The sequence below is a fragment of the Oncorhynchus mykiss genome, chromosome 3 (assembly GCF_057628025.1).
Source record: "Oncorhynchus mykiss isolate SJ-2025 chromosome 3, ASM5762802v1, whole genome shotgun sequence".
In the NCBI taxonomy this organism is placed as follows: Eukaryota; Metazoa; Chordata; class Actinopteri; order Salmoniformes; family Salmonidae; genus Oncorhynchus; species Oncorhynchus mykiss.
The window spans coordinates 15,030,142-15,055,792 of NC_143024.1; the positions used below are offsets into that span (position 1 = coordinate 15,030,142).

The 25,651-nt window shown below is 45.7% G+C and overlaps 1 protein-coding gene across 1 annotated transcript in view; it reads left to right on the top strand.

Annotated features, from left to right (window-relative positions):
- The first annotated feature begins 59 nt into the window (after window positions 1–59).
- LOC110493962 (carboxypeptidase Q) overlaps window positions 60–25,651 on the top strand; it is a 36,202-nt gene continuing 10,610 nt past the window's right edge. Inside the window, exons 1-5 of the mRNA XM_090221708.1 lie at window positions 60–373; window positions 865–1,303; window positions 2,098–2,305; window positions 2,615–2,822; window positions 24,232–24,343. Coding sequence (XP_090077834.1) covers window positions 865–1,303; window positions 2,098–2,305; window positions 2,615–2,822; window positions 24,232–24,343 — 967 coding nt within the window. The 5' untranslated portion in view covers window positions 60–373. The remainder of the gene's footprint in view (window positions 374–864; window positions 1,304–2,097; window positions 2,306–2,614; window positions 2,823–24,231; window positions 24,344–25,651) is intronic.

A 25,651-nucleotide genomic window follows, 5' to 3' on the forward strand; every position in this document is an offset into this window, starting at 1 on the left:
TATAAATAGCTTTTGTTAGTTTGCGATCTCTGATCAAAACACTAAACATACAGGCTGCTGTGAGCTAAATGTTTGCTCATGCCAAGTCATGCAGAAAGAAAAGCAAAATGTCCATAGTAAACATCAAGGGTAGTAATTAGAGCAGACTTTTTTTTTATCACAATTTGGTAAAGAAACAAAAACAAAGAAAAATGGAATTGTCAACGAACGTGAAAACGCATGGCTGTCCCTACTGATTTCCCGTAGTCATTCATCACGGAAGTTATTTTGAAATTGATAAGAAATAGCTAGTTGGCTAGAAGGAATAACATTTATTGTGAATTATTCCATCTGTCAAGACGGTCAGCAATTTACCAACTAACTGTAGAAGAAGGTTTGTTCTTTTTTTGTGTCCTAATTTAAAAGTCATTTCAAAAGTTTCGCTAGTTAGGAATCACAACGACTGACAACGTTAGCTATACGGATCTTTGTGGCTTGCTTCCTTGTTTTGATATGCATTTCACTGCGTCAATTAGCCGACTAAGCTCTATGACTGGTATGGACCGACGTCACATTTGTTTTAATAAAAAAAAAGTGATTTGCGCACCCAAAGAATAGCCTGCAATTACACGGAACAATGTCTCTGAAATCTGTAGTTATTAAAAAATGAGTTACGTCGGAGCTCCAGTCCGCCCATACTAGTTGCCGCTGTACCTCAATACGTTTCTGTTCCCAGAAATGAAGTAAACACTGGCACGTGTAGCGTGCTGTCATATTTTAAGCAAATTAGGGAAATGTAGTGTGGTCGGTGCATTAGCGCAAATAGACTGTTGTCACGAGGAAAGTATTTGTAAATAACCTTCATATGTTCATGTCTGCCTCCAGATGCAGGGCCGGCAGATAAAACAATGTGGCCTTTCCTCACTGACTCTTTTGGCCACATTTCTCCATTGTAACTGTTTGCCACACAGTACTGGTGGAAAGCCATTTCCAGAGACCGCTAAAGAAATTGCCAGCTATGCAAAGGTAGCCAAGAGCATCATAGACTTGGCTGTGTATGGCAAAGCCCAGAACCGCTCCTATGAGAGACTGGCAGACTTCACAGATACAATAGGGAACCGTGTCAGTGGCTCTAAGAACCTGGACCTGGCTATCAAGTACATGTTCAGTGCCCTGAGGAAGGATGGGCTGGAGAACGTACATCTAGAACCAGTGAAGATCCCACACTGGGTCAGGGGAGTGGAGAGCGCCGTGATGCTACAGCCCCGGAACCACACCATGGCCATCCTTGGACTGGGCAGCAGTGTGGCTACACCCCAAGGAGGTAGGTCTATGGGCAATTACACGGAAATTAAATTACGCTCAATATTTTTCACTTAAAAACGTATACCAAACAAAAACCATTGATTTCAACGTTTAACAAACCATAGAACTCTATACACAAGGACTACAATTTCCACTGAACATTTTACAAAAATAAATTTATAGGAAGAACTGTGCAGGTGCAAAGTTTGGTAACAGAATCAAACTGAGGGAGATTTTTACTGTAATTCAGTTACCAAACTTTGCATCTGTTTTCCAGTAAGTGTTATTTTTTAGTTTTTTTTTACTGTGTGAATTATTCATTGTAGTCAATGTGCATAGAGTTAGTTGTATGGTTTGTTAAATGTTTAAATCAATGGTTTTGGAGTCTCAGCGTAATTCTGTTATCGTGGAACTGCCCCTGTGTTCTATAGCGATGAGTTCTATCACTCAAGCCTAGACAATGCTGATGGTGTTGCCACTTTTTGCTAGGCCCCAACTCAAGCCAAGGTGTAGATATTTAGATGAATCTTCGACTGGTGCACTGATGTATTTTTATATAACCATTATTTAACCAGGCAAGTCAGTTAAGAACAAATTCTTATTTACAATGACGGCCTACCCCGGCCAAACCCGAATGACGCTGGCCCAATTGTGCGCTGCCCTATCGGACTCCCAATCATGGCCGGTTGTGATACAGCCTGGATTCGAACCAGGGTGTCTGTAGTGACGCCTCAAGCACTGAAATGCAGTACCGTAGACCGTTGCTCCAAGCATGTCACTTTTTTTGTGGCTTTCGGTCTCCTCTCGGTTCAGGCATTGAAGCAGAGGTGCTGGTGGTGGAGTCTTTTGTGGAGCTGAAAAAAAGGCAGAAGGAAGCCATTGGGAAGATTGTGGTGTATAACCAGCCCTTTGTCAGCTATGGGGAGACTGTGCAGTACAGGGAGTTTGGGGCATCCAAGGCAGCTGAAGTAGGAGCTGTGGCTACTCTCATCCGGTCCATCACACCCTTCTCCATCAACAGGTACTGGATGGGTCACAATGATCCAATGTATCCCTTCCCTTATAATGCCAATTAGTTGAATGCTTGACTAAGGCTGGGACTGCATGTTGCCATCTCTCTTCCTGTCTAGTCTGACTGCATGTAATTTTTGTCCCACATTTGTAGCTATTTGTGTATTCCATATACTTGTATTCCTCTAGTACACCTTTTATATTGTTTTAACTTGACTTTTTGAAAGTGTGTTATCATAAGTCATTTATGGGAATCCAAAAGTAGTGCAGTGCCCTATTTCTGCTGATCATTTCTAACATGGGTCTCTCTGTGTTGCAGTCCTCACACAGGCTGGCAGGACTACCAGGAGGGAGTGCAGAAGATCCCTACCGCCTGTATCACAGTGGAAGACGCCATGATGATGGCCAGGATGGCTAAGCGAGGCCAGAGGATTGTGGTCCGACTCACCATGAACGCCCAGACCTTCCCTGATGCTGACTCCTTCAACACTGTGGCTGAGATAATCGGCAGCGAGCACCCAGAACAGGTAAGCTACGAGAAATGTCCCATTGTGTCTAAACCATTTGTATAAATTGCTACCCCCTTCCTAGGCTACCTGGGGCAGCAGGTAGCCTAGTGGTTAGAGTGTTGGACTAGTAACCGAAAGGTAGGTAAAAGAATCTGCCGTTCTGCCCCTGAACAAGGCAGTTAACCCACTGTTCCTAGGCCGTCCCGTAACTGATTTGCCTAGTCAAATAAAATAAATAAAAATTATACAAATGTTTATTTGAAACGTTAAAGGGGATCCCCATATAGATGATTTGTTTAATAGGGATACTATTCCTTTCTCCTCCCCAAAAATAAATGATAATAATATGCACTTCCTACTAGCACTGAATTTGCTGATGACTACTTTGTTGAGGGAATGTGATGCTTTCTTAAGATATTTAATGATATAAGTTGATAACATTAATGTGCACCAGTTTTATTATTTTTTCTTTTAGACTTCTACTACTAGTTTGATCGTTGTACCCATCAATTGTCCCATTACTACTAGTTTGATGGTTGTACCCATCACTTGTCCCATTACTACTAGTTTGATGGTTGTACCCATCAATTGTCCCATTACTACTAGTTTGATGGTTGTACCCATCACTTGTCCCATTACTACTAGTTTGATGGTTGTACCCATCACTTGTCCCATTACTACTAGTTTGATGGTTGTACCCATCAATTGTCCCATTACTACTAGTTTGATGGTTGTACCCATCACTTGTCCCATTACTACTAGTTTGATGGTTGTACCCATCAATTGTCCCATTACTACTAGTTTGATGGTTGTACCCATCACTTGTCCCATTACTACTAGTTTGATGGTTGTACCCATCAATTGTCCCATTACTACTAGTTTGATGGTTGTACCCATCAATTGTCCCATTACTACTAGTTTGATGGTTGTACCCATCAATTGTGCCATTACTACTAGTTTGATGGTTGTACCCATCAATTGTCCCATTACTACTAGTTTGATGGTTGTACCCATCAATTGTCCCATTACTACTAGTTTGATGGTTGTACCCATCAATTGTCCCATTACTACTAGTTTGATGGTTGTACCCATCAATTGTCCCATTACTACTAGTTTGATGGTTGTACCCATCAATTGTGCCATTACTACTAGTTTGATGGTTGTACCCATCAATTGTCCCATTACTACTAGTTTGATGGTTGTACCCATCAATTGTCCCATTACTACTAGTTTGATGGTTGTACCCATCAATTGTCCCATTACTACTAGTTTGATGGTTGTACCCATCACTTGTCCCATTACTACTAGTTTGATGGTTGTACCCATCAATTGTCCCATTACTACTAGTTTGATGGTTGTACCCATCAATTGTGCCATTACTACTAGTTTGATGGTTGTACCCATCAATTGTCCCATTACTACTAGTTTGATGGTTGTACCCATCAATTGTCCCATTACTACTAGTTTGATGGTTGTACCCATCAATTGTCCCATTACTACTAGTTTGATGGTTGTACCCATCAATTGTCCCATTACTACTAGTTTGATGGTTGTACCCATCAATTGTCCCATTACTACTAGTTTGATGGTTGTACCCATCAATTGTCCCATTACTACTAGTTTGATGGTTGTACCCATCAATTGTCCCATTACTACTAGTTTGATGGTTGTACCCATCACTTGTCCCATTACTACTAGTTTGATGGTTGTACCCATCAATTGTCCCATTACTACTAGTTTGATGGTTGTACCCATCAATTGTCCCATTAAGAATCACCCATATTAGCAATCTTATTTAATTTAGAATATTTTAAAATGTACTAAAAGGGCCTCCTGAATGGTGAGTGGTCTAAGGCGCTGCAGTGCTTGAGGCGTCACTACAGACCCGGGTTCGATCCCAGGCTGTGTCACAACTGTCCGTGACCGGGAGGCCCACAGAACGGCGCACAATTGGTCCAAAGTCATCTGGGGGGGCTTTACTTGGCCCATCGCGCTCTAGCAACTCTTTGTGGTGGGCTGGGCTCCTGCAGGCTGACCTCGGTTGTCAGTTGAACGGTGTTTCCTCCAACACATTGGTGCAGCTGGCTTCTGGGTTAAGATGCATGGTCTGGCGGGTCATGTTTCAGAGAACACATGACTCGACCTTCATCTCTCCTGAGCCCGTTGGGGATTTGACGCGATGAGACAAGATCGAAAAAAGGAGTATTATATTATTATTATTAAAACATGTACTAACAGCATGGGGCTGCTTTTTGCACTATGTGAAGCATTCCAATCCTCTCCCATTTTGTCATTTGTCACATCTGTTTCCCTTGTACATCCAGTCCAACAAATCCATAGACTAGGCATCACTTTCCCCCAACAGATGCACTGAGGTATGACCAGGACTAGGGTATTCTGTCAGAGGTAGGGAGGGAGTGGGTGACTAATTTTACATAGGTTTGACACATGCTCTGTGTGTGCTGTAAGGGCAGCGTGAAGGCCTGAATCTCCTCTCCCCTGGGAGCCAATTAGAAGGCAGGGACGGCAATGGGATGTCAGTCAAAGGAGGATCATTCTGTAAGGTTCTGTCCAGTTCCACAGCATTTGTCCGAGCACACTGTGAGCCGTGTCCATGGAGTTTCTCATTAGTCTTGACCGGACACTGCTTGTGTCGCTAATGTCACCTTATTCCCTATATAGTACACTACTGTTGACCAGGGTCCCTAGGGCTCTGATCAAAAGAGGTGCACTATGTAGGGAATGGGTTGCCATTTGGGATGAGACTACTGCCTGGATGAGGGCTCTTTGCGGAGATTTGCCATTTCATCCTGTCTCTGCTATAGCTAACGCTCTTCTGTCTATCTAAGCTTCTGATCTGTTCGCAAGAGGGCTATGAATTTGTTCCAGTAAGATGTTTCTTTGTTTGATTTGACAAGGAGATTTGTCACATTCTGACAGTTTTGTCAGCATTAATCTATTCTGAAATGAGTACTCAACCTAAGGGGATCCCTCATTGTATCTCATGTTTTCATTATTCAATCCCTTCAGATCTACAGGAGTAACTAGGGAGTAGGGTATGTACTAGATATTGATTGAGGAGTTTAGCACTAGCATCCCTCAACACTTCTATAGCAGATCCAGTCCTCTGAGACTATTCTGTAGTCACTAGCATCCCTCAACACTTCTATAGCAGATCCAGTCCTCTGAGACTATTCTGTAGTCACTAGCATCCCTCAACACTTCTATAGCAGATCCAGTCCTCTGAGACTATTCTGTAGTCACTAGCATCCCTCAACACTTCTATAGCAGATCCAGTCCTCTGAGACTATTCTGTAGTCACTAGCATCCCTCAACACTTCTATAGCAGATCCAGTCCTCTGAGACTATTCTGTAGTCACTAGCATCCCTCAACACTTCTATAGCAGATCCAGTCCTCTGAGACTATTCTGTAGTCACTAGCATCCCTCAACACTTCTATAGCAGATCCAGTCCTCTGAGACTATTCTGTTCTGAGACCTTCGGTAGTGCCATGCCCTGTCAGTAATGCTTCTCTTTGGTGCTCTCTCTGATTTAGAGGGGTTGGGTTTAATGCCGAAGACACATTTCAGTTGAAGGCATTCAGTTGTACAACTGACTAGGTTTCCCCCTTTCCTCTGTTTGAACTGGGTCCCAGATTTCGTAAGGAGGAAGGAACGTGGCTGTAGCTCTCTCTGCTGACGTAAGAGACTCCTACTTGTCTTTAGTCTGCCTTTTCTGGGTTGTCATCTCTACAGAGGAAAAACACAAATGGGATCCCTAGGAAACACTGACACTATGGAACGTCATTCTGTGTCATAAACCTCACTTCCTATTATTCTGAACTTTGACTAGGCCAAAAGAACACTTGGCTACATGGGGGAAACGGTATTGTCTCTGTTCTCCTCTCTATTACAGGGCTTGTGCTGATGCGTCATTCAGTTCTGAAAAAGATATCACCTCGGTATGGAAGGTGACTCATTTAGTGACCGCAAAAACAGCTTTTATTTTTCTCTGGAAAGTCCCTATGCCAAGCATTCCAGTACCACATTAATTGATTTGAAACATTGTGACATTAATCTTAGTATGAGTCACAGTGGCAGTACACTGAGTGTGAGTGTTTTTTTTACTGTCTTTAGCTGCTGTGTGTCAGATGTCAATGATGCGTTAGCACAGCAGTGTGTGACTGGCTGTGTCCTGTCCTGACTCCGAGTCATCCAGTCATGAGGCAGGGAGGAGCACTCCAATCATGTGCTACTTGGTAATTGATGTTATCAAAAAAAGATTCTAAAGAAGAGACCGTTCTGTTCTCTTAAAACAATTCAGAGTTCTGACCTACATTGCCTAATAAGTAAGTAGCCTTGCATGAGCCTTGGCTTTTGAGAGTTGTAACGGCTCATAGGAGCAGGAGCCTATCTCCTGTTTCTGTAGTGAGGCAGCTTGATGTACCAGTACACTTCCTGGACAGGACACTAGTCTATCTCCTGTTTCTGTAGTGAGGCAGCTTGATGTACCAGTACACTTCCTGGACAGGACACTAGTCTATCTCCTGTTTCTGTAGTGAGGCAGCTTGATGTACCAGTACACCTCCTGGACAGGACACATGTCTAGTGCAGGGCCGGACCACCAATCTATCTCCTTAATGCTGAGTGCCAAGCAGAGATGCATTGGGTCCCAGTCTTTGATATGACTCGGTGGGGGATGGAACTCCCAACCTTCTAATCTCAGGGCGGACACTCTAACCACTGAGTGGGTAAAAAGAGGTCTTAACATTGACTTCTCAAGTCATCTTATGTAGTTTACATGGAAGCTTAGATGAGTGTTGTCGAGGTGGAGCCCTCAAAAGGTCTTATGTAGTTTACATGGAAGCTTAGATGAGTGTTGTCGAGGTGGAGCCCTCAAAAGGTCTCCTCTCCCGATGAAGAGGAATATAAACTGTCTATGGTAGGGAGGGAGAGACACTGTCCTCCAAAATATATTTGCTTTGGTTTGGGAGAACGTTCCCATTCTGTCCTGTAGTGTAAGTTGCATAACCTGTGTGAACTTTGCTGTTGACTGTGATTTGGTCTGTTCCATCATCAACAGTCTGTTTGATAGTTCCCTATATGGATATAACCTAGAATATGCAGGAAGGTCTAGTACAGATCTTGGGCTCCAATGGTATTGCAGTGGAGGGCTTTATAATGGAGACATATGTAAGGGAATTGTAGGCTTTGACTTTATTCCAGGAAAATCTGAGGCCTGTATAACATAACTTTTACCCATGCCTAATGCATGTGCAGACCCTCACGCACTTCAACCACACTTGTCTGGTCCACTTGACTTATTTGAGCCCACATGGCAGTCAAATGTGTTACTGAGGTAGCTAGTCTACATGGGTCTTTACAAGGTTAAAGAAGGATTCAGTCTGACTTTTCACTGTGTCACACAGCCAGGCCTGGTGCTGATAGTGATGGTGAGGACTGAGGATGTTCCTTCCCTCATTGTTCCACTACTCACGTCCCACAGACGTGTGATGTGACAGACGGACGCCTTCCTTCGTCTGCTGTAATTACAGAGGGCAGAAGGACGTTCTCCTCCTCCGCAGTCTCTACCGACTCCACTGCCATGTTTAATCTGGCAGAGTTATCAGCTCTAGCTAGCTAAACCCAGAGCAGAGCCAGAAGCCCTGTGGATATACCTTCCTTGGCTCGAGGGGAGAGCTAGGCAGTCGGCTGCAGGCACGACTCGTCTACAAGTGTCAGGCTATCACAGATAAGTTTCAGGTATACCCTGAGGAGATGGCTACTGAATCCCCATACTCACCATTCATCTCCTTCTGCCAGAAGCACTTTGCAGAAGGACAAGTAAAGGCCAATGACAGTTTAAAGCAATCAAATTGTAACTCATAAGATACGTTCACCTTACTGAGTCTTATCAGTAATAGAAGTACGTGACTTAACTTTTGTTCCTTCAGTTTGACTTTTCTCAGACAGGCTGTTGTTTTTGTTTTTTGAGCTAGTTATCTGTTGTCCATTTTCTCTGGAGTCTTTGAAGCAAGGGTTTCTGGGTCAGAGGAGTGGCTGTGCTGTAATGATGCGTGATGCCCATTACAATGCCACACACAGACTACACTAAAGCCTCTCCCTCCTCCCTCCTTTTTCCTGCTTCCAGGCTCTCCCTTCCAGACCCAGACCCCCCCCCCCCCCCCCCCCCCGGTTCCTCAAATCTGTTCAGGTAGTAACTCCCTATTCCATACAAATGTCTCCCCGCTGAACACTGCTCTGATCGCAGCCCTGCTCTCTCTCTCAACCCTACACACCAAGAACCCTGTATTCTCTTTAGTGGTTGATGCTAAATGGGACTGAGCTTAACTCCCCTCCTATAGACACTCAAGGGCAGTCAGATTCTGCGTTATATCCAATGCTTTAGAGATGCTTTTACATTTCTAACAAATAAAGCAAATGCGGCCGTGTCAGCGGGATTTCACAGAGAGAAAGTTTAAAAGCAGAGGGAAAAGCCAGAGCTAAAACAATAACTAAATGGAGAGATTCTGTCAGACTGCAAAGCTCCATTCTGTTTAAAAATAAAAACAATGTATGTGTTTTTTTAAGGCTGTCTTATAAAATCATTTTTTCCCCCGTTTTGGTTATTGTGGTCAATTTTGTTGAGGTTACGTCTAAGCATAATAGGTCACAGAATGAGCTTGGTCCTTTGTTCTGAAGACCTGCCACGTCTGTGCTTAGGTTCAGTGACCACTCCTGCACTTGGTCTGCTCCTAGTTGGCTCCTCGCCCCACAGACACACGCCATCCATAATGTGAATAGCTCCCCTTTGCTAAAATGTTTAATGCAGTGTTGCTAACTGTAGGCTATAAACATGCCTCATTCATATGTCCTGATGTGGAGGCTACAGTGCTGTATGCAGGGTATGGCTGGGACTAGAAGTTGTTGTCCTCTCTATTCCCACTTTATGTAACCTTTTTGGATTCAGGAAGTAAACTTGAATAACAATTAAATATGTGAAAAACTGCATTTATTTTCAATGACTTCTCAATAAACTGATGAGTAGAAGCTTTTTCCATTTTTTTCTCAATTTTTGAATTTTAAATTAAAATCACTTTCTGAATTGACTGCCTTCATTTTCAATTGATCCCAGCCCTGCTATTCACATGCTTAGTCATTTGTCTTCTGACAAAATGGCCTTTAGAATGGTCTGTGTTGTGATTTCATCTGTCACTCAGGCGTTTCACGGACTCTTTTGTCCCAGTAGAACAAATCGATCCTCGACTGCTCTCTCCTCAGAGGCAGCAGTAGTTTGACTGGCACCACATTCAGACTACAGTACAATTACCAGGATATGTCAAGGCAATTATCTTCTCACTGACAGCTAAATTAAAGCTTTACATTTAGACATTTAGCTGTTCTCTTTGCTGAGAATATATCATTATTCCATATACATGTTGGCCTAATGTAATTATGTAACAAGACATATCATGCATAGGCTATATTTTATTACATCTAGATCCACTTTCCCTATATGGCCCAAAGTGCTACATTAGCAGAATACCAGGTATTATTTGTCACGTAATGATTTTTTTCTCTAAAATAAGTAGTTGGCTGTGGCACACTGTATGGGACCTGTAGTAGAGATAATAGTAGGGAGGGTACCGCCGTTTGTTGGCTAGGCTACATAGAAATGGAATCACTAGAAAGGGAAGAGGTTCTATGTCCATTCTAATGATTCCATTTCTTTGGTAGGCTACTGTCCTCTGGGACTCGCCCTGTCATAACCTGTCATTAACTCCACTGTGTTGAACAGCCTTTGCCCTGTCATAACCTGTCATTAACTCCACTGTGTTGAACAGCCTTTGCCCTGTCATAACCTGTCATTAACTCCACTGTGTTGAACAGCCTCTGTCCTGTCATAACCTGTCGTTAACTCCACTGTGTTGAACAGCCTCTGTCCTGTCATAACCTGTCATTAACTCCACTGTGTTGAACAGCCTCTGTCCTGTCATAACCTGTCATTAACTCCACTGTGTTGAACAGCCTCTGCCCTGTCATAACCTGTCGTTAACTCCACTGTGTTGAACAGCCTCTGCCCTGTCATAACCTGTCATTAACTCCACTGTGTTGAACAGCCTCTGCCCTGTCATAACCTGTCATTAACTCCACTGTGTTGAACAGCCTCTGCCCTGTCATAACCTGTCATTAACTCCACTGTGTTGAACAGCCTCTGCCCTGTCATAACCTGTCATTAACTCCACTGTGTTGAACAGACTCTGCCCTGTCATAACCTGTCATTAACTCCACTGTGTTGAACAGCCTTTGCCCTGTCATAACCTGTCATTAACTCCACTGTGTTGAACAGCCTCTGCCCTGTCATAACCCCTCGTTAACTCCACTGTGTTGAACAGCCTCTGTCCTGTCATAACCTGTCATTAACTCCACTGTGTTGAACAGACTCTGTCCTGCCATAACCCCTTGTTAACTCCACTGTGTTGAATAGCCTCTGCCCTGTCATAACCTGTCATTAACTCCACTGTGTTGAACAGCCTCTGCCCTGTCATAACCTGTCATTAACTCCACTGTGTTGAACAGCCTTTGCCCTGTCATAACCTGTCATTAACTCCACTGTGTTGAACAGACTCTGTCCTGTCATAACCTGTCATTAACTCCACTGTGTTGAACAGCCTTTGCCCTGTCATAACCTGTCATTAACTCCACTGTGTTGAATAGCCTCTGCCCTGTCATAACCTGTCATTAACTCCACTGTGTTGAACAGCCTCTGTCCTGTCATAAACCCTCGTTAACTCCACTGTGTTGAACAGCCTTTGCCCTGTCATAACCTGTCATTAACTCCACTGTGTTGAACAGCCTCTGTCCTGTCATAACCTGTCATTAACTCCACTGTGTTGAATAGCCTCTACCCTGTCATAACCTGTCATTAACTCCACTGTGTTGAATAGCCTCTACCCTGTCATAACCCCTCGTTAACTCCACTGTGTTGAATAGCCTCTGTCCTGTCATAAACCCTTGTTAACTCCACTGTGTTGAACAGCCTTTGCCCTGTCATAACCTGTCATTAACTCCACTGTGTTGAATAGCCTCTGTCCTGTCATAACCCCTTGTTAACTCCACTGTGTTGAACAGCCTCTGTCCTGTCATAACCCCTCGTTAACTCCACTGTGTTGAACAGCTGCCATAACCCCTTGTTAACTCCACTGTTTTGAATAGCCTCTGCCCTGTCATAAACCCTTGTTAACTCCACTGTGTTGAACAGCCTTTGCCCTGTCATAACCTGTCATTAACTCCACTGTGTTGAATAGCCTCTGTCCTGTCATAACCCCTTGTTAACTCCACTGTGTTGAACAGCCTCTGTCCTGTCATAACCCCTCGTTAACTCCACTGTGTTGAACAGCTGCCATAACCCCTTGTTAACTCCACTGTTTTGAATAGCCTCTGCCCTGTCATAACCCCTCGTTAACTCCACTGTGTTGAACAGCCTCTGCCCTGTCATAACCCCTCGTTAACTCCACTGTGTTGAATAGCCTCTGTCCTGTCATAACCCCTCGTTAACTCCACTGTGTTGAACAGCTTCTGCCTATTAATAATAGCCTTGATACTTTACTAGAAACGGCACAATATTAGCCACTTGTTTTTCAGAAAGGACAGACCATGCCTCCTTGGAGGGTGTTTATGGATTCTAGGGACTTGTCCTAAAAGGTCAAACCCTGCCCACCTGACAGACTATTCATTGCATGCTCCATCAAATCCTCAAAGTATTTGAAAAAGCACATTTTTCTATTTTGACCCTGGGGGTGCTTTCTACCTGCCTGTAGTATCCCTCCTCTCCTAGACATCCTAGTAACTGTAGATCTGTCCCTCGCTGCTGCCATCCGGGGTTTGTGCTGTTCTTGAGGGTGAGTCTCCCTCCTTAATGGCCTCATAATCCCTATGTAGTGTACTACCTATGTGCCCTGGTCTAAAGTAGTGCAATACATACAGAAATGGGGTGTAATTTGGGCCAGAGCCTGCGTGTCCCAGCCACACAGAGCAGAGGTACGCCACTCGCTCATCTTGATCAATGAGCCACAGAGAGGGGTGGTTTCAGTGAGCCGCAGAGAGGGGTGGTTTCAGTGAGCCGCAGAGAGGGGTGGTTTCCCACTGTGCATACTGCCATTTTATTTCTCCATCTTCATGGCTGCTGAGCCCAGACGCAGCAAAGCCCCTCAGCATCACCATCCTCTCTTGTCCTTCAAGCCTATTTAGGTGCATCATGTGTTGGACGACTGGGTCTTGAACCGAGGCCCGGTTCTCTGGTTTTAAACATTGATGTCTTTCTTACAGTAGAAAGTGGTTGTAAACCCCATGGGTGGGTTTAGCTGAGGTTGTAAACCCCATGGGTGGGTTTAGCTGAGGGTGTAAACCCCATGGGTGGGTTTAGCTGAGGTTGTAAACCCCATGGGTGGGTTTAGCTGAGGGTGTAAACCCCATGGGTGGGTTTAGCTGAGGGTGTAAACCCCATGGGTGGGTTTATCTGAGGGTGTAAACCCCATGGGTGGGTTTATCTGAGGGTGTAAACCCCATGGGTGGGTTTAGCTGAGGGTGTAAACCCCATGGGTGGGTTTAGCTGAGGTTGTTGCTGGCTGCTGATTTATGAGTCAGAGCCAGCTGGGGGAAACCATAGTTTATACTCTTCTCTCTCTGCATATTCATCAGTCACGTGATGGTTAAATTCCTGCATGAACCTATACAACTAGCAGTTCAGAGGAGGAATGGACTTAGATGGATGTACAGTGTGTATAAGTGTCTATAGGGTATGCCAAAACATTCAAGAGTTGCTCAAAGTTGACCTATATTGCAGACCCCACCATACCATGAGACCTCTGTGTCTTCATCATTGGTAAAGATAAACGGTTGAGATTTAAAAGCTTTACAAACAAGGTTGTCAAACTATTTTGTCCACGTTGGTTTGAGTGAGAAAGACACTGAGGAGAACCAATCAGTAGAAAAGCACATCCCCTTCATTTGTCAACGCATCGTGCCGACAACATCAACATAGCCTTTCCAGACTCTGAAGACAGGAGGACCTGGAGTTTGGTGTCAGCCGCACTAAGAATGACCCTCTGGATTTGCCTGGAAACGTTGGTGTTGGCCAAGCTATATACCAGCTAGCTATGTGCTTTAGCTGACATGGGTCTCTCTCCTGAGATGAGCAAATATTCACTGTGTCGGCTCTGAGTCGGCCTAGTCAGGTCCATGGAATGTGTTTTGCGTAACTCCAGGGAACATATTTTTTTATGAGCAAACATAACCTTGGGGCTGGGTCTGTGTCACAAATGGCACCCTATTCCCTTTTCTAGTGCACTACTTTTGTCCAGGACCAATGGGGATCTGGTCAAAAGTAGTGCACTATTTGGTGTATAGAGTGCTATTTGGGATTCAGCCTGGCAATTTCCTGAATGGGGTCAAGAAGAGCCTCTTCAATTATCAGTCAGCCTATTGGCTACCATTCTCTGTAGACAATGACACAGTGGTCACATCTATCAACTGTTGCTGTAAAAAAGTGATAAAAGCAAGTGCTGCCTGTTTCCTTGTGGTATGATGAATTGGTGTATAAATTCCTTGTCAAGGCATTTGGAGGTTCATAATAAATAGTATTATGTGCTAGACTCTTGGACTGAGCTGTGATTTAGATTCCTCTAGTATCGGACCGAATGCCTTTTTCAGAGCCAGTCGGTTTCCACTTAGTAATGGCACTGAATCATCCAGAAAACCATACAAGGGTGATGTACAGCACCTACATAACTTTAGAAACATGGTTCTGGGCAGAAAAGACATGTACTGTAGATTAAGTATGAGATATGCGCCTTGTATGCAAATGAGTATCTTTAGATTTTTATTTTTATTTTTTATGTCTTGCCTAATGTTTCCTCAGCTCCAACACTGAAGACCGGTGTGTTAAATTCACACCCCAAAACATCGACCTACAAAGAGTAGCAGCTGTGATGTGTTGAGTAGCCCACTACAGAAAGCCTAGCTCAGCATCCTCGACTCTGCTTTAAAATGGCACATTTTATTATGACATCTCAATATTGTGAATTAAAGCAGTGCAATCACATGGTTATAAAGGACCAGAGCCATACACATTACTGTGAAAACAACTGCTGCACTTATCTGTGGAGAAGTCACTCTGCATATTCACAGGAAATGAAACTGGTGGGATTGTTGACCTCATTTCCTGAATCATTTTGTCTCGAGGTCCAGGATCTGGTTTCAGACACAGATGACTAACATCAAAATGTCTCTTTATGGTTCCCTTCAGCTCAATTTCTTCTTGTGCCAATAATGCAGTCAGAGCTTGAATAAATAGGCCTCTGACCACTTAGTTGAGGAGCCACGAGTCATGACACATCAAGGCTGTAATAGAACTTATACATGATCATGGATTGCATGTAGAGCTTCTCTTTAGTCCCAGTGCTTTACATTGGATGGAAATTGCACACTACAACACTGCTGTAAAGTTGGGTACCACGTGGTATGAATGTGGGGAAATGGAAAAGCATTTGTTGTAGAATAAAAATGGAGCCCATGATGTGTGTCTCCATGATGTCTCTCCATGATGTCTCTCCATTGTCTCCATGATGTCTCTCCATTGTCTCCATGATGTGTCTCTCCATTGTCTCCATGATGTCTCGCCATTGTCTCCATGATGTGTCTCTCCATGATGTCTCGCCATTGTCTCCATGATGTGTGTCTCCATGATGTCTCGCCATTGTCTCCATGATGTGTGTCTCCATGATGTCTCGCCATTGTCTCCATGATGTGTGTCTCCATGATGTGTCTCCATGATGTCTCGCCATTGTCTCCATGATGTGTGTCTCCATGATGTCTCTCCATGATGTCTCTCCATTGTCTCCATGATGTCTCTCCATTGTCTCCATGATGTGTCTCTCCATTGTCTCCATGATGTCTCGCCATTGTCTCCATGATGTGTCTCTCCATGATGTCTCGCCATTGTCTCCATGATGTGTGTCTCCATGATGTCTCGCCATTGTCTCCATGATGTGTGTCTCCATGATGTCTCGCCATTGTCTCCATGATGTGTGTCTCCATGATGTCTCGCCATTGTCTCCATGATGTCTCACCATTGTCTCCATGATGTCTCTCCATTGTCTCCATGATGTCTCTCCATGATGTTTCTCCATTGTCTCCATGATGTGTCTCTCCATTGTCTCCATGATGTGCCCTGCCTGTGTGTGTTGGGCTGTCACCCATCAGCAGGCTGCAGATGCCCAACGTCAAACCGACACACTGTGCAGCTGCATCACTACTGTGGTTGGGAAATCGTATTCACTGGCTGTCAGTTCCTGGGGGCCACAACAAATAAAATGCTTACCAAACATAATGTAAATCACATTGCTACAAATGGATAAGGATGGAGATGGAAACCTAGATCTAACCTAATACTGGAAAGAGAATGCATCTGTAATGAATTGTAGTAATCTGTTCAAGGTCTGTCAACTTTTAGTCTCCGTGTTTTCTTATTTTAATTTTTTTATTATCAGAGGGCACGAGAAGGAGACTGTGAAATCTCCTGTTTTACTGTGTAGATACTATCTATTTTTAACCTATTTATTTAACCTGAAACATTCTTATCTAGCTCTGTTTTTAGTTGTTTATTTAACCTTAAACGTTATTCTCTGTTTGTAGTTGTCACACACTCTCCACATGCGCTACTGTTTCTTATCTATCCTGATTGCCTAGTCACTTTTACCCCTGCCTACATGTACATATTACCTGTACTACGTGGTACCCCTGCACATTGACTCAGTACTGGTACTACTTGTATACAGCCTCCTTATAGTTACTTATTGCATTACTGTTTTCTATTTTTATTCGCACATCTTTTTACCTCTGCATTTTGGGGAAAATGCTTGTAAGTAAGCATTTTGATGGCGGATACCTGTTGTATCCGGAGCATGTCACAAATACACATGTATTTGATTTGGCCAGAAGGGCAGGGTGTGATGTGATTTATTGATTTTTGGAAGCGTGGAATGTTGTACAGTGCTGTAGTTCCATGTGGTGTACAATACATACTGCTAGTTTATAATTGGCGAAACTCCTGCTCTGTTCCAGGAAATGACAGGGCTTATCATAAGTGAGCCTGTGTCTCTGTCTGGGGGAGTATTTATGTACCCTTCCAGTCACATGACATGCCAACGTCTTGTCAATAGACCAGTATAGTTGCAAACAATATTAGAAAGCAATCGTTCTCTAGAGTTACCAACATTAAAGAGGCCTCTATGGAACTTTTTCCTTTTATCTTATTGGACAAAGGGAAACTCCTGTCAACATCATGACTAAAAGCATAGCGTTTGCAACTGGCAACTACATTTCCATAGTGCCTCTTTAACCAAGCTGTGTTCAACTTTGAAATAGACTGAAGTTTTGGTTGCAGCAGCAGTCCTCAAGCACTGTAATGACTTGGTTTGCAGGTCTGTTTTACACTAAACAACTAATAGAACCTCATTTATGGCTCAACTGAGATGATCAGGCCATGTTGTTGTGCTGAACAAGAGGTGGGCTGTCTGTCCAAATCATTTGAATCTATTAGGAATAGTTAGGCTAATAGCCCTCACTGCTCGTACTACCTGAACCATGCACCATCTGGAGTACTGGATGTTGAACCATGGCAGAGACGTTCTAGTAGTGATTAAAACCCCTGCCTTCTTCTCATTAGTACTATTGAAGTATTAAACTGGAAGTGAAGTACTAGTGTGACCCCATAATGTACTTCACAGGCTCAACTCCCACTCACGTATTCCTTGTGAACCTCTGGTTTGTTCTCATCAAAGCATTGAGAAATGTGTTACAGAAAGTCAGAGTCCTTTAGGTGCCTTTTGGCAAACTCCAAGCGGGCTGTCGTACCTTTTACTGGAGTGGCTTCCGTCTGACCACTCTACCATAAAGGCCTGATTGGTGAAGTGCTGTAGAGATTGTTCCAGAAGGACAACCATCTCCACAGAGGAACTCTAGAGCTCTGTCAGAGGGACCATTGGGTTCTTGGTCACCTCACTGACCAAGGCCATTCTCCCCCTTATTGCTCAGTTTTGGCCGGGTGGCCAGCCCTAGCAAGAGTCTTGGTGGTTCCAAACTTCTTCCATTTAATAATGATGGAGGCCACTGTGTTCTTGGGGACCATCAATGCTGCAGAAATGTTTTGGTACCCTTCCCCAGATACCCTAAAGGACCACACACACACAACGCACCGAATGATGATCTGTCATTCATCTGCTGTTCGGCGCGGTGTGTTTTAGGGACCACCCGCTGGATGTCTGCTGTTCAGCGCGGTGTGTTTTAGGGACCACCTGCTGGATGTCTGCTGTTCGGCGCTGTGTGTTTTAGGGACCACCCGCTGCTGTCTGTCTGCTGTTCGGCGCAGTGTGTTTTAGGGACCACCCGCTGGATGTCTGCTGTTCGGCGCGGTGTGTTTTAGGGACCACCCGCTGCTGTCTGCTGTTCGGTGCGGTGTGTTTTAGGGACCACCCCTGCTGTCTGTCTGCTGTTCGGCTTTGTGTGTTTTAGGGACCACCCGCTGCTGGATGTCTGCTGTTCGGCGCGGTGTGTTTTAGGGACCACCCGCTGGATGTCTGCTGTTCGGTGCGGTGTGTTTTAGGGACCACCCCTGCTGTCTGTCTGCTGTTCGGCTTTGTGTGTTTTAGGGACCACCCGCTGCTGGATGTCTGCTGTTCGGCGCGGTGTGTTTTAGGGACCACCCGCTGGATGTCTGCTGTTCGGTGCGGTGTGTTTTAGGGACCACCTGCTGGATGTCTGCTGTTCGGTGCGGTGTGTTTTAGGGACCACCTGCTGGATGTCTGCTGTTCGGCGCGGTGTGTTTTAGGGACCACCCCTGCTGTCTGTCTGCTGTTCGGCGCGGTGTGTTTTAGGGACCACCCGCTGGATGTCTGCTGTTCGGTGCGGTGTGTTTTAGGGACCACCTGCTGGATGTCTGTCTGCTGTTCGGTGCGGTGTGTTTTAGGGACCACCTGCTGGATGTCTGCTGTTCGGCGCGGTGTGTTTTAGGGACCACCCGCTGCTGTCTGTCTGCTGTTCGGCGCGGTGTGTTTTAGGGACCACCCGCTGGATGTCTGCTGTTCGGCGCAGTGTGTTTTAGGGACCACCCCTGCTGGATGTCTGCTGTTCGGCGCAGTGTGTTTTAGGGACCACCCGCTGCTGGATGTCTGCTGTTCGGCGCGGTGTGTTTTAGGGACCACCCGCTGGATGTCTGCTGTTCGGCGCAGTGTGTTTTAGGGACCACCCGCTGCTGGATGTCTGCTGTTCGGCGCGGTGTGTTTTAGGGACCACCCGCTGGATGTCTGCTGTTCGGCGCAGTGTGTTTTAGGGACCACCCCTGCTGGATGTCTGCTGTTCGGCGCAGTGTGTTTTAGGGACCACCCGCTGCTGGATGTCTGCTGTTCGGCGCGGTGTGTTTTAGGGACCACCCGCTGGATGTCTGCTGTTCGGCGCAGTGTGTTTTAGGGACCACCCCTGCTGGATGTCTGCTGTTCGGAGCAGTGTGTTTTAGGGACCACCCGCTGCTGGATGTCTGCTGTTCGGCGCGGTGTGTTTTAGGGACCACCCGCTGGATGTCTGCTGTTCGGCGCGGTGTGTTTTAGGGACCACCCGCTGCTGGATGTCTGCTGTTCGGCGCAGTGTGTTTTAGGGACCACCCGCTGCTGTTTGGTGCGGTGTGTTTTAGGGACCACCTGCTGGATGTCTGCTGTTCGGCGCGGTGTGTTTTAGGGACCACCTGCTGGATGTCTGCTGTTCGGCGCGGTGTGTTTTAGGGACCACCCGCTGCTGGATGTCTGCTGTTCGGCGCGGTGTGTTTTAGGGACCACCTGCTGTCTGTCTGCTGTTCGGCGCGGTGTGTTTTAGGGACCACCCCTGCTGGATGTCTGCTGTTCGGCGCGGTGTGTTTTAGGGACCACCCGCTGGATGTCTGCTGTTCGGCGCGGTGTGTTTTAGGGACCACCTGCTGGATGTCTGCTGTTCGGCGCGGTGTGTTTTAGGGACCACCTGCTGTCTGTCTGCTGTTCGGCGCGGTGTGTTTTAGGGACCACCTGCTGGATGTCTGCTGTCTGGCACTGTGTGTTTTAGGGACCACCTGCTGCTGTCTGTCTGCTGTTCGGCGTGGTGTGTTTTAGGGACCACCTGCTGGATGTCTGCTGTTCGGCGCGGTGTGTTTTAGGGACCACCTGCTGCTGTCTGTCTGCTGTTCGGCGTGGTGTGTTTTAGGGACCACCCCTGCTGGATGTGTGCTGTTCGGCGCAGTGTGTTTTAGGGACCACCTGCTGCTGGATGTCTGCTGTTCGGCGCAGTGTGTTTTAGGGACCACACGCTGCTGGATGTCTGCTGTTCGGCGCGGTGTGTTTTAGGGACCACCTGCTGTCTGTCTGCTGTTTGGTGCGGTGTGTTGTAGGGACCACCCGCTGCTGTCTGTCTGCTGTTCGGCTTTGTGTGTTTTAGGGACCACCCTCTGCTGTCTGTCTGCTGTTCGGCGCGGTGTGTTTTAGGGACCACCCCTGCTGGATGTCTGCTGTTTGGGGCTGTGTGTTTTAGGGACCACCCCTGGTGGATGTCTGCTGTTTGGGGCTGTGTGTTTTAGGGACCACCCCTGCTGGATGTCTGCTGTTCGGCGCGGTGTGTTTTAGGGACCACCCCTGCTGGATGTCTGCTGTTCGGTGCGGTGTGTTTTAGGGACCACCTGCTGCTGGATGTCTGCTGTTCGGCGCGGTGTGTTTTAGGGACCACCTGCTGGATGTCTGTCTGCTGTTCGGTGCAGTGTGTTTTAGGGACCACCTGCTGCTGGATGTCTGCTGTTCGGCATGGTGTGTTTTAGGGACCACCTGCTGGATGTCTGTCTGCTGTTCGGTGCAGTGTGTTTTAGGGACCACCTGCTGCTGGATGTCTGCTGTTCGGTGCGGTGTGTTTTAGGGACCACCTGCTGCTGGATGTCTGCTGTTCGGCGCGGTGTGTTTTAGGGACCACCTGCTGGATGTCTGTCTGCTGTTCGGTGCAGTGTGTTTTAGGGACCACCTGCTGCTGGATGTCTGCTGTTCGGCGTGGTGTGTTTTAGGGACCACCCCTGCTGGATGTCTGACTGCTGACATTTTCATGCAATTCTACATGTAGTATTGGATTTCAAATTATGGCCAGCATTCTGTTCAGAGCTGCTAAGTACTCTGGGTTGGCAAATGTTAGCGGTTTATCCGAGCCTTAAGGTGATGCTCTTCTGCTACAAATGTCATATAGTCTACTGTTGTCTTGCTTACTCCTATATGGTTCATAAAGCCAGATTCCCAGACTCATTGTATAGATTAGATATCAAGTTACCTGATATTGGCAAATGAGTCTGTGATAAAAGTTGCCTGAAGAGTGACATCATGTTTAAGTTTAATTTTGCTTAGTTTCTCTGCTTGGTATCCTGAATATGTTTTCATCAAAATCATCTCTGCTCCAACAAACCTTAAAGAACATCAGTTCCCACAGTGCTCAGGATCAAGTAACCTTTGTTCTCTGTTGCCACAGCAACTATACCTTAGTCTGTTCCTGAATAATACCGAATAAACAGAAGAAGAAACTGGTCACAGGATTCTTATTTTCTTAGATGTAGTTAACCAAGGCTAATTCCCGGACATTGGAACATATCATTTATCAAAACCTTTTCTTTCTCCTCCCTCTTTTCTGGCACTAATTTATTTTCTCCTCATCTGAAATGTAGAAATACTGATTGGGTGTTTTCAATGGCAGTAGTAGCAATAGCGGCAGTAGTAGCAATAGCGGCAGTAGTAGCAATAGCGGCAGTAGTAGCAATAGCGGCAGTAGTAGCAATAGCGGCAGTAGTAGCAATAGTAGTAGTAGTAGTAGTAGTAGCAATGGCAGTAGTAGTGGCAGTAGCAGCAGTATAGTAGTGGCAGTAGCAGCAGTATAGTAGTGGCAGTAGCAGCAGTATAGTAGTGGTAGTAGCACCTGTGTAGTAGTGGCAGTATAGTAGTGGCAGTAGTGGTAGTAGCAGCAGTATAGTAGTGGTAGTAGCAGCAGTATAGTAATGGCAGTAGCGGCAGCAGAAGCAGTATAGTAGTGGCAGTAGCAGCAGTGTTGTAGTAGTAATAGTAGTGGCAGTATAGTAGTGGTAGTAGAAGCAGTGTAGTAGCAGCAGTGTCGTAATAGTAGTGGCGGTAGTAGCAGCCGTATAGTAGCAGTAGTAGTGGTAGCAGCAGTGTTGTAAGAGTAGTGGCAGTAGCAGTAGTAGTAGCAGCAGTATAGTAGTGGTGGCAGCAGTAGTAGTAGTACTAGTAGCAGCAGTAATAGTAGCAGCAGGATGTGAGGGCAATAGTGTGTAGTTCATCATATCTCACAAATGGAGAAGACGATGGGGTAGATATGATTTATCGTAGATATATTTTAGGCAGTTCACTGGGGAAATTCATCAGCTTAGATTTCAAGGCTCTTCTCTTTTTCAATTTGTATGAAAACTATTTTCTAAGGATAAAGTGTGTTCCATTTTGATTTAGCCTACACTTTAAACCTTGGTGTGTGAAGGTCCTGATACATCAGCTTCCATGATTGGTCTGAAGGGTTTTCTGACGGCATGCTTCCGTTGGCATGGTAACCAAGCCAACTTTGAGGTATTGGTAAAAACGAATAAATGTACTTCAGGGAAAATATATTAGGCCTATGCATTTGATTTCAGGCTCTAGTTTTGGGAGTTAATTTTTGGGAAAAACCACCAGTGCAAAGTGGTAAAGGTTATTAATGTTGAAGAGGATCATATTTACTCATCATCATCGAGGGGTTTGGGACTCATTCTGCCAGTCCTAGTTTACTCATCATCATCGAGGGGTTTGGGACTCACACTGTCAGGCCAAGTTTCTTTTGATTGGTATTTAACTCATTCAACTATTTAGTGGCGTAACGATGGGAGCTGTTGAATCATGTCCTATTGGAGGTCAGTCTGGTTATTTTTTAGCCACGATCGGTGAGTCTACAGTATATTCCCACCAAAATCCATACCAATGACTTTGCATACTCCTGTATTGTCTCTTGGACAAGAGACTGGTTGAAGACTTGAAGTCCTCTTCATGGAAGAAGGGGATATTTTTAACACATGGCACACACTGAGTGATGGGGGGTAGTTCAGCATCTACACAAAGGCTCCTCACCTCCTTCGGCCCCCCTCCTCCCTCTCTGTATGGCACACTCCCATGTCTACCGACGACAGCCAACATCTGGAAAAGTTTGTTCTCAAACTTATTTTTCCTTCTGACCATTGTGAAGTGAATACATTTTTTTCATCAGACTTTTTTTGTTTCTTTCTGTTTATGTTGTGAACACCTTTGATGTTCTCCTTAGACATTTGACTACATTTCGCTACACCCGCAATAACGTCTGCTAAATGTGTATGTGACCAATAACATTTGATTTGATATCCCATAAAGCTCTGGGGAAATGGAGTGCACTAGATACTGTAGGGAATAGGGTATAATTTGGGATGCAGACTGAGTAGGAGGCTGACTGTTGACCCCTATGCAGCTACACTACATTGTAGTCCCAGGCAGCCACAGGTGACATATTTCATTCTTTAGCTTGGAATGTCCGGTTCACCATTCTTCCTTTGAAACCAAACCTGTGGCCTATAATGCCTGTACTGCTCTCCAGTATGTAAGGTATTACAGAGCCCAGGTCTGCTAGCCCTCATTCAGGTGGTGCTACGGTGTGTTTTGTTTTAACACCTTTGGCATCCTCCTGACGTTTTATCATTAGTAGGATCCTGCTGGTTGTTGACCCCTCGGTGGCTATTGGCTACTGACATTGTTGTCCAAGAGAACCAAGGGTGAAACCTGGATTTTCCGGTTCACCATTCTTGCTTTGAAACCAAACTTCTGTCTGACCTACACTATAATGATTTGTAATGATCATCCATGTAACTTAGTAGTGATCTCAGGTAGGGCTGGGAATTGCCAGGGACCTCACGATACGATGTTATCGTCATACTTAGGTGCCAATACGATATATGTTGCGTATCTATATGTATTGCGATTCGATACTGTGATTTTATTGTGATTCGATGTTCCAGACATATTGCTCACCATACTGTATGTCTGCTGCAGAGAGACCAGAGAGAGCCATGAGAAAACAAGTTTTGATCAGTCATGAAAATAAAATATCTGAAAACAAATTGCCTCTCTAGTTTAAAAAGAAGACGGAGAACAAGCTATGAAGGAAAAATGAGCTTTTGGTGCAGTTACTGCCAATTAGAGCAAAAATAATATTGTTGATACGATATAGCATAAAAAATAATATGCCGACATGTAACTATCGATTTTGTATTCCCCCCCATCACTAATCCTAGGTATGCTGTCTGTCCCCCCCTTTAGGTGGTGCTGCTCAGTGGTCATCTGGACAGCTGGGATGTGGGCCAGGGGGCCATGGATGATGGTGGTGGAGCGCTCATCTCCTGGGAGGCCTTGTCTCTGCTTAAAGACCTGGGTAAGAACCTGGGAGTCCCTGTCTCTGCTTAAAGACCTGGGTCAGAACCAGAAACTGGGAGACCCTGTCTCTGCTTAAAGACCTGGGTCAGAACTAGAAACTGCGAGGCCCTTTCTCTGCTTAAAGACCTGGGTCAGAACCTGGGAATCCCTGTCTCTGCTTAAAGACCTGGGTCAGAACCAGAAACTGGGAGACCCTGTCTCTGCTTAAAGACCTGGGTCAGAACTAGAAACTGCGAGGCCCTGTCTCTGCTTAAATACCTGGGTCAGAACCTGGGAGGCCCTGTCTCTGCTTAAAGACCTGGGTCAGAACCTGGGAGGCCCTGTCTCTGCTTAAAGACCTGGGTCAGAACCTGGGAGGCCCTGTCTGCTTAAAGACCTGGGTCAGAACCAGAACCTGGGAGGCCCTGTCTCTGCTTAAAGACCTGGGTCAGAACCTGGGAGTCCCTGTATCTGCTTAAAGACCTGGGTAAGAACCTGGGAGGCCCTGTCTGCTTAAAGACCTGGGTAAGAACCAGAACCTGGGAGGCCCTGTCTCTGCGTAAAGACCTTGGTAAGAACCTGGGAGGCCCTGTCTCTGCTTAAAGACCTGGGTCAGAACATAGGAGGCCCTGTCTCTGCTTAAAGACCTGGGTCAGAACTTGGGAGGCCCTGTCTCTGCTTAGGACTAGGTCAGAACCTGGGAGGCCCTGTCTCTGCTTAAAGACCTGGGTCAGAACCAGAACCTGGGAGGCCCTGTCTCTGCTTAAAGACCTGGGTCAGAACCTGGGAGTCCCTGTCTCTGCTTAAAGACCTGGGTAAGAACCTGGGAGGCCCTGTCTGCTTAAAGACCTGGGTAAGAACTAGAAACTGCGAGGCCCTTTCTCTGCTTAAAGACCTGGGTCAGAACCTGGGAATCCCTGTCTCTGCTTAAAGACCTGGGTCAGAACCAGAAACTGGGAGACCCTGTCTCTGCTTAAAGACCTGGGTCAGAACCAGAACTTGGGAGGCCCTGTCTCTGCTTAGGACTAGGTCAGAACCTGGGAGGCCCTGTCTCTGCTTAAAGACCTGGGTAAGAACCTGGGAGGCCCTGTCTGCTTAAAGACCTGGGTAAGAACTAGAAACTGCGAGGCCCTTTCTCTGCTTAAAGACCTGGGTCAGAACCTGGGAATCCCTGTCTCTGCTTAAAGACCTGGGTCAGAACCAGAACCTGGGAGGCCCTGTCTCTGCTTAAAGACCTGGGTCAGAACCAGAACCTGGGAGGCCCTGTCTCTGCTTAAAGACCTGGGTCAGAACCTGGGAGTCCCTGTCTCTGCTTAAAGACCTGGGT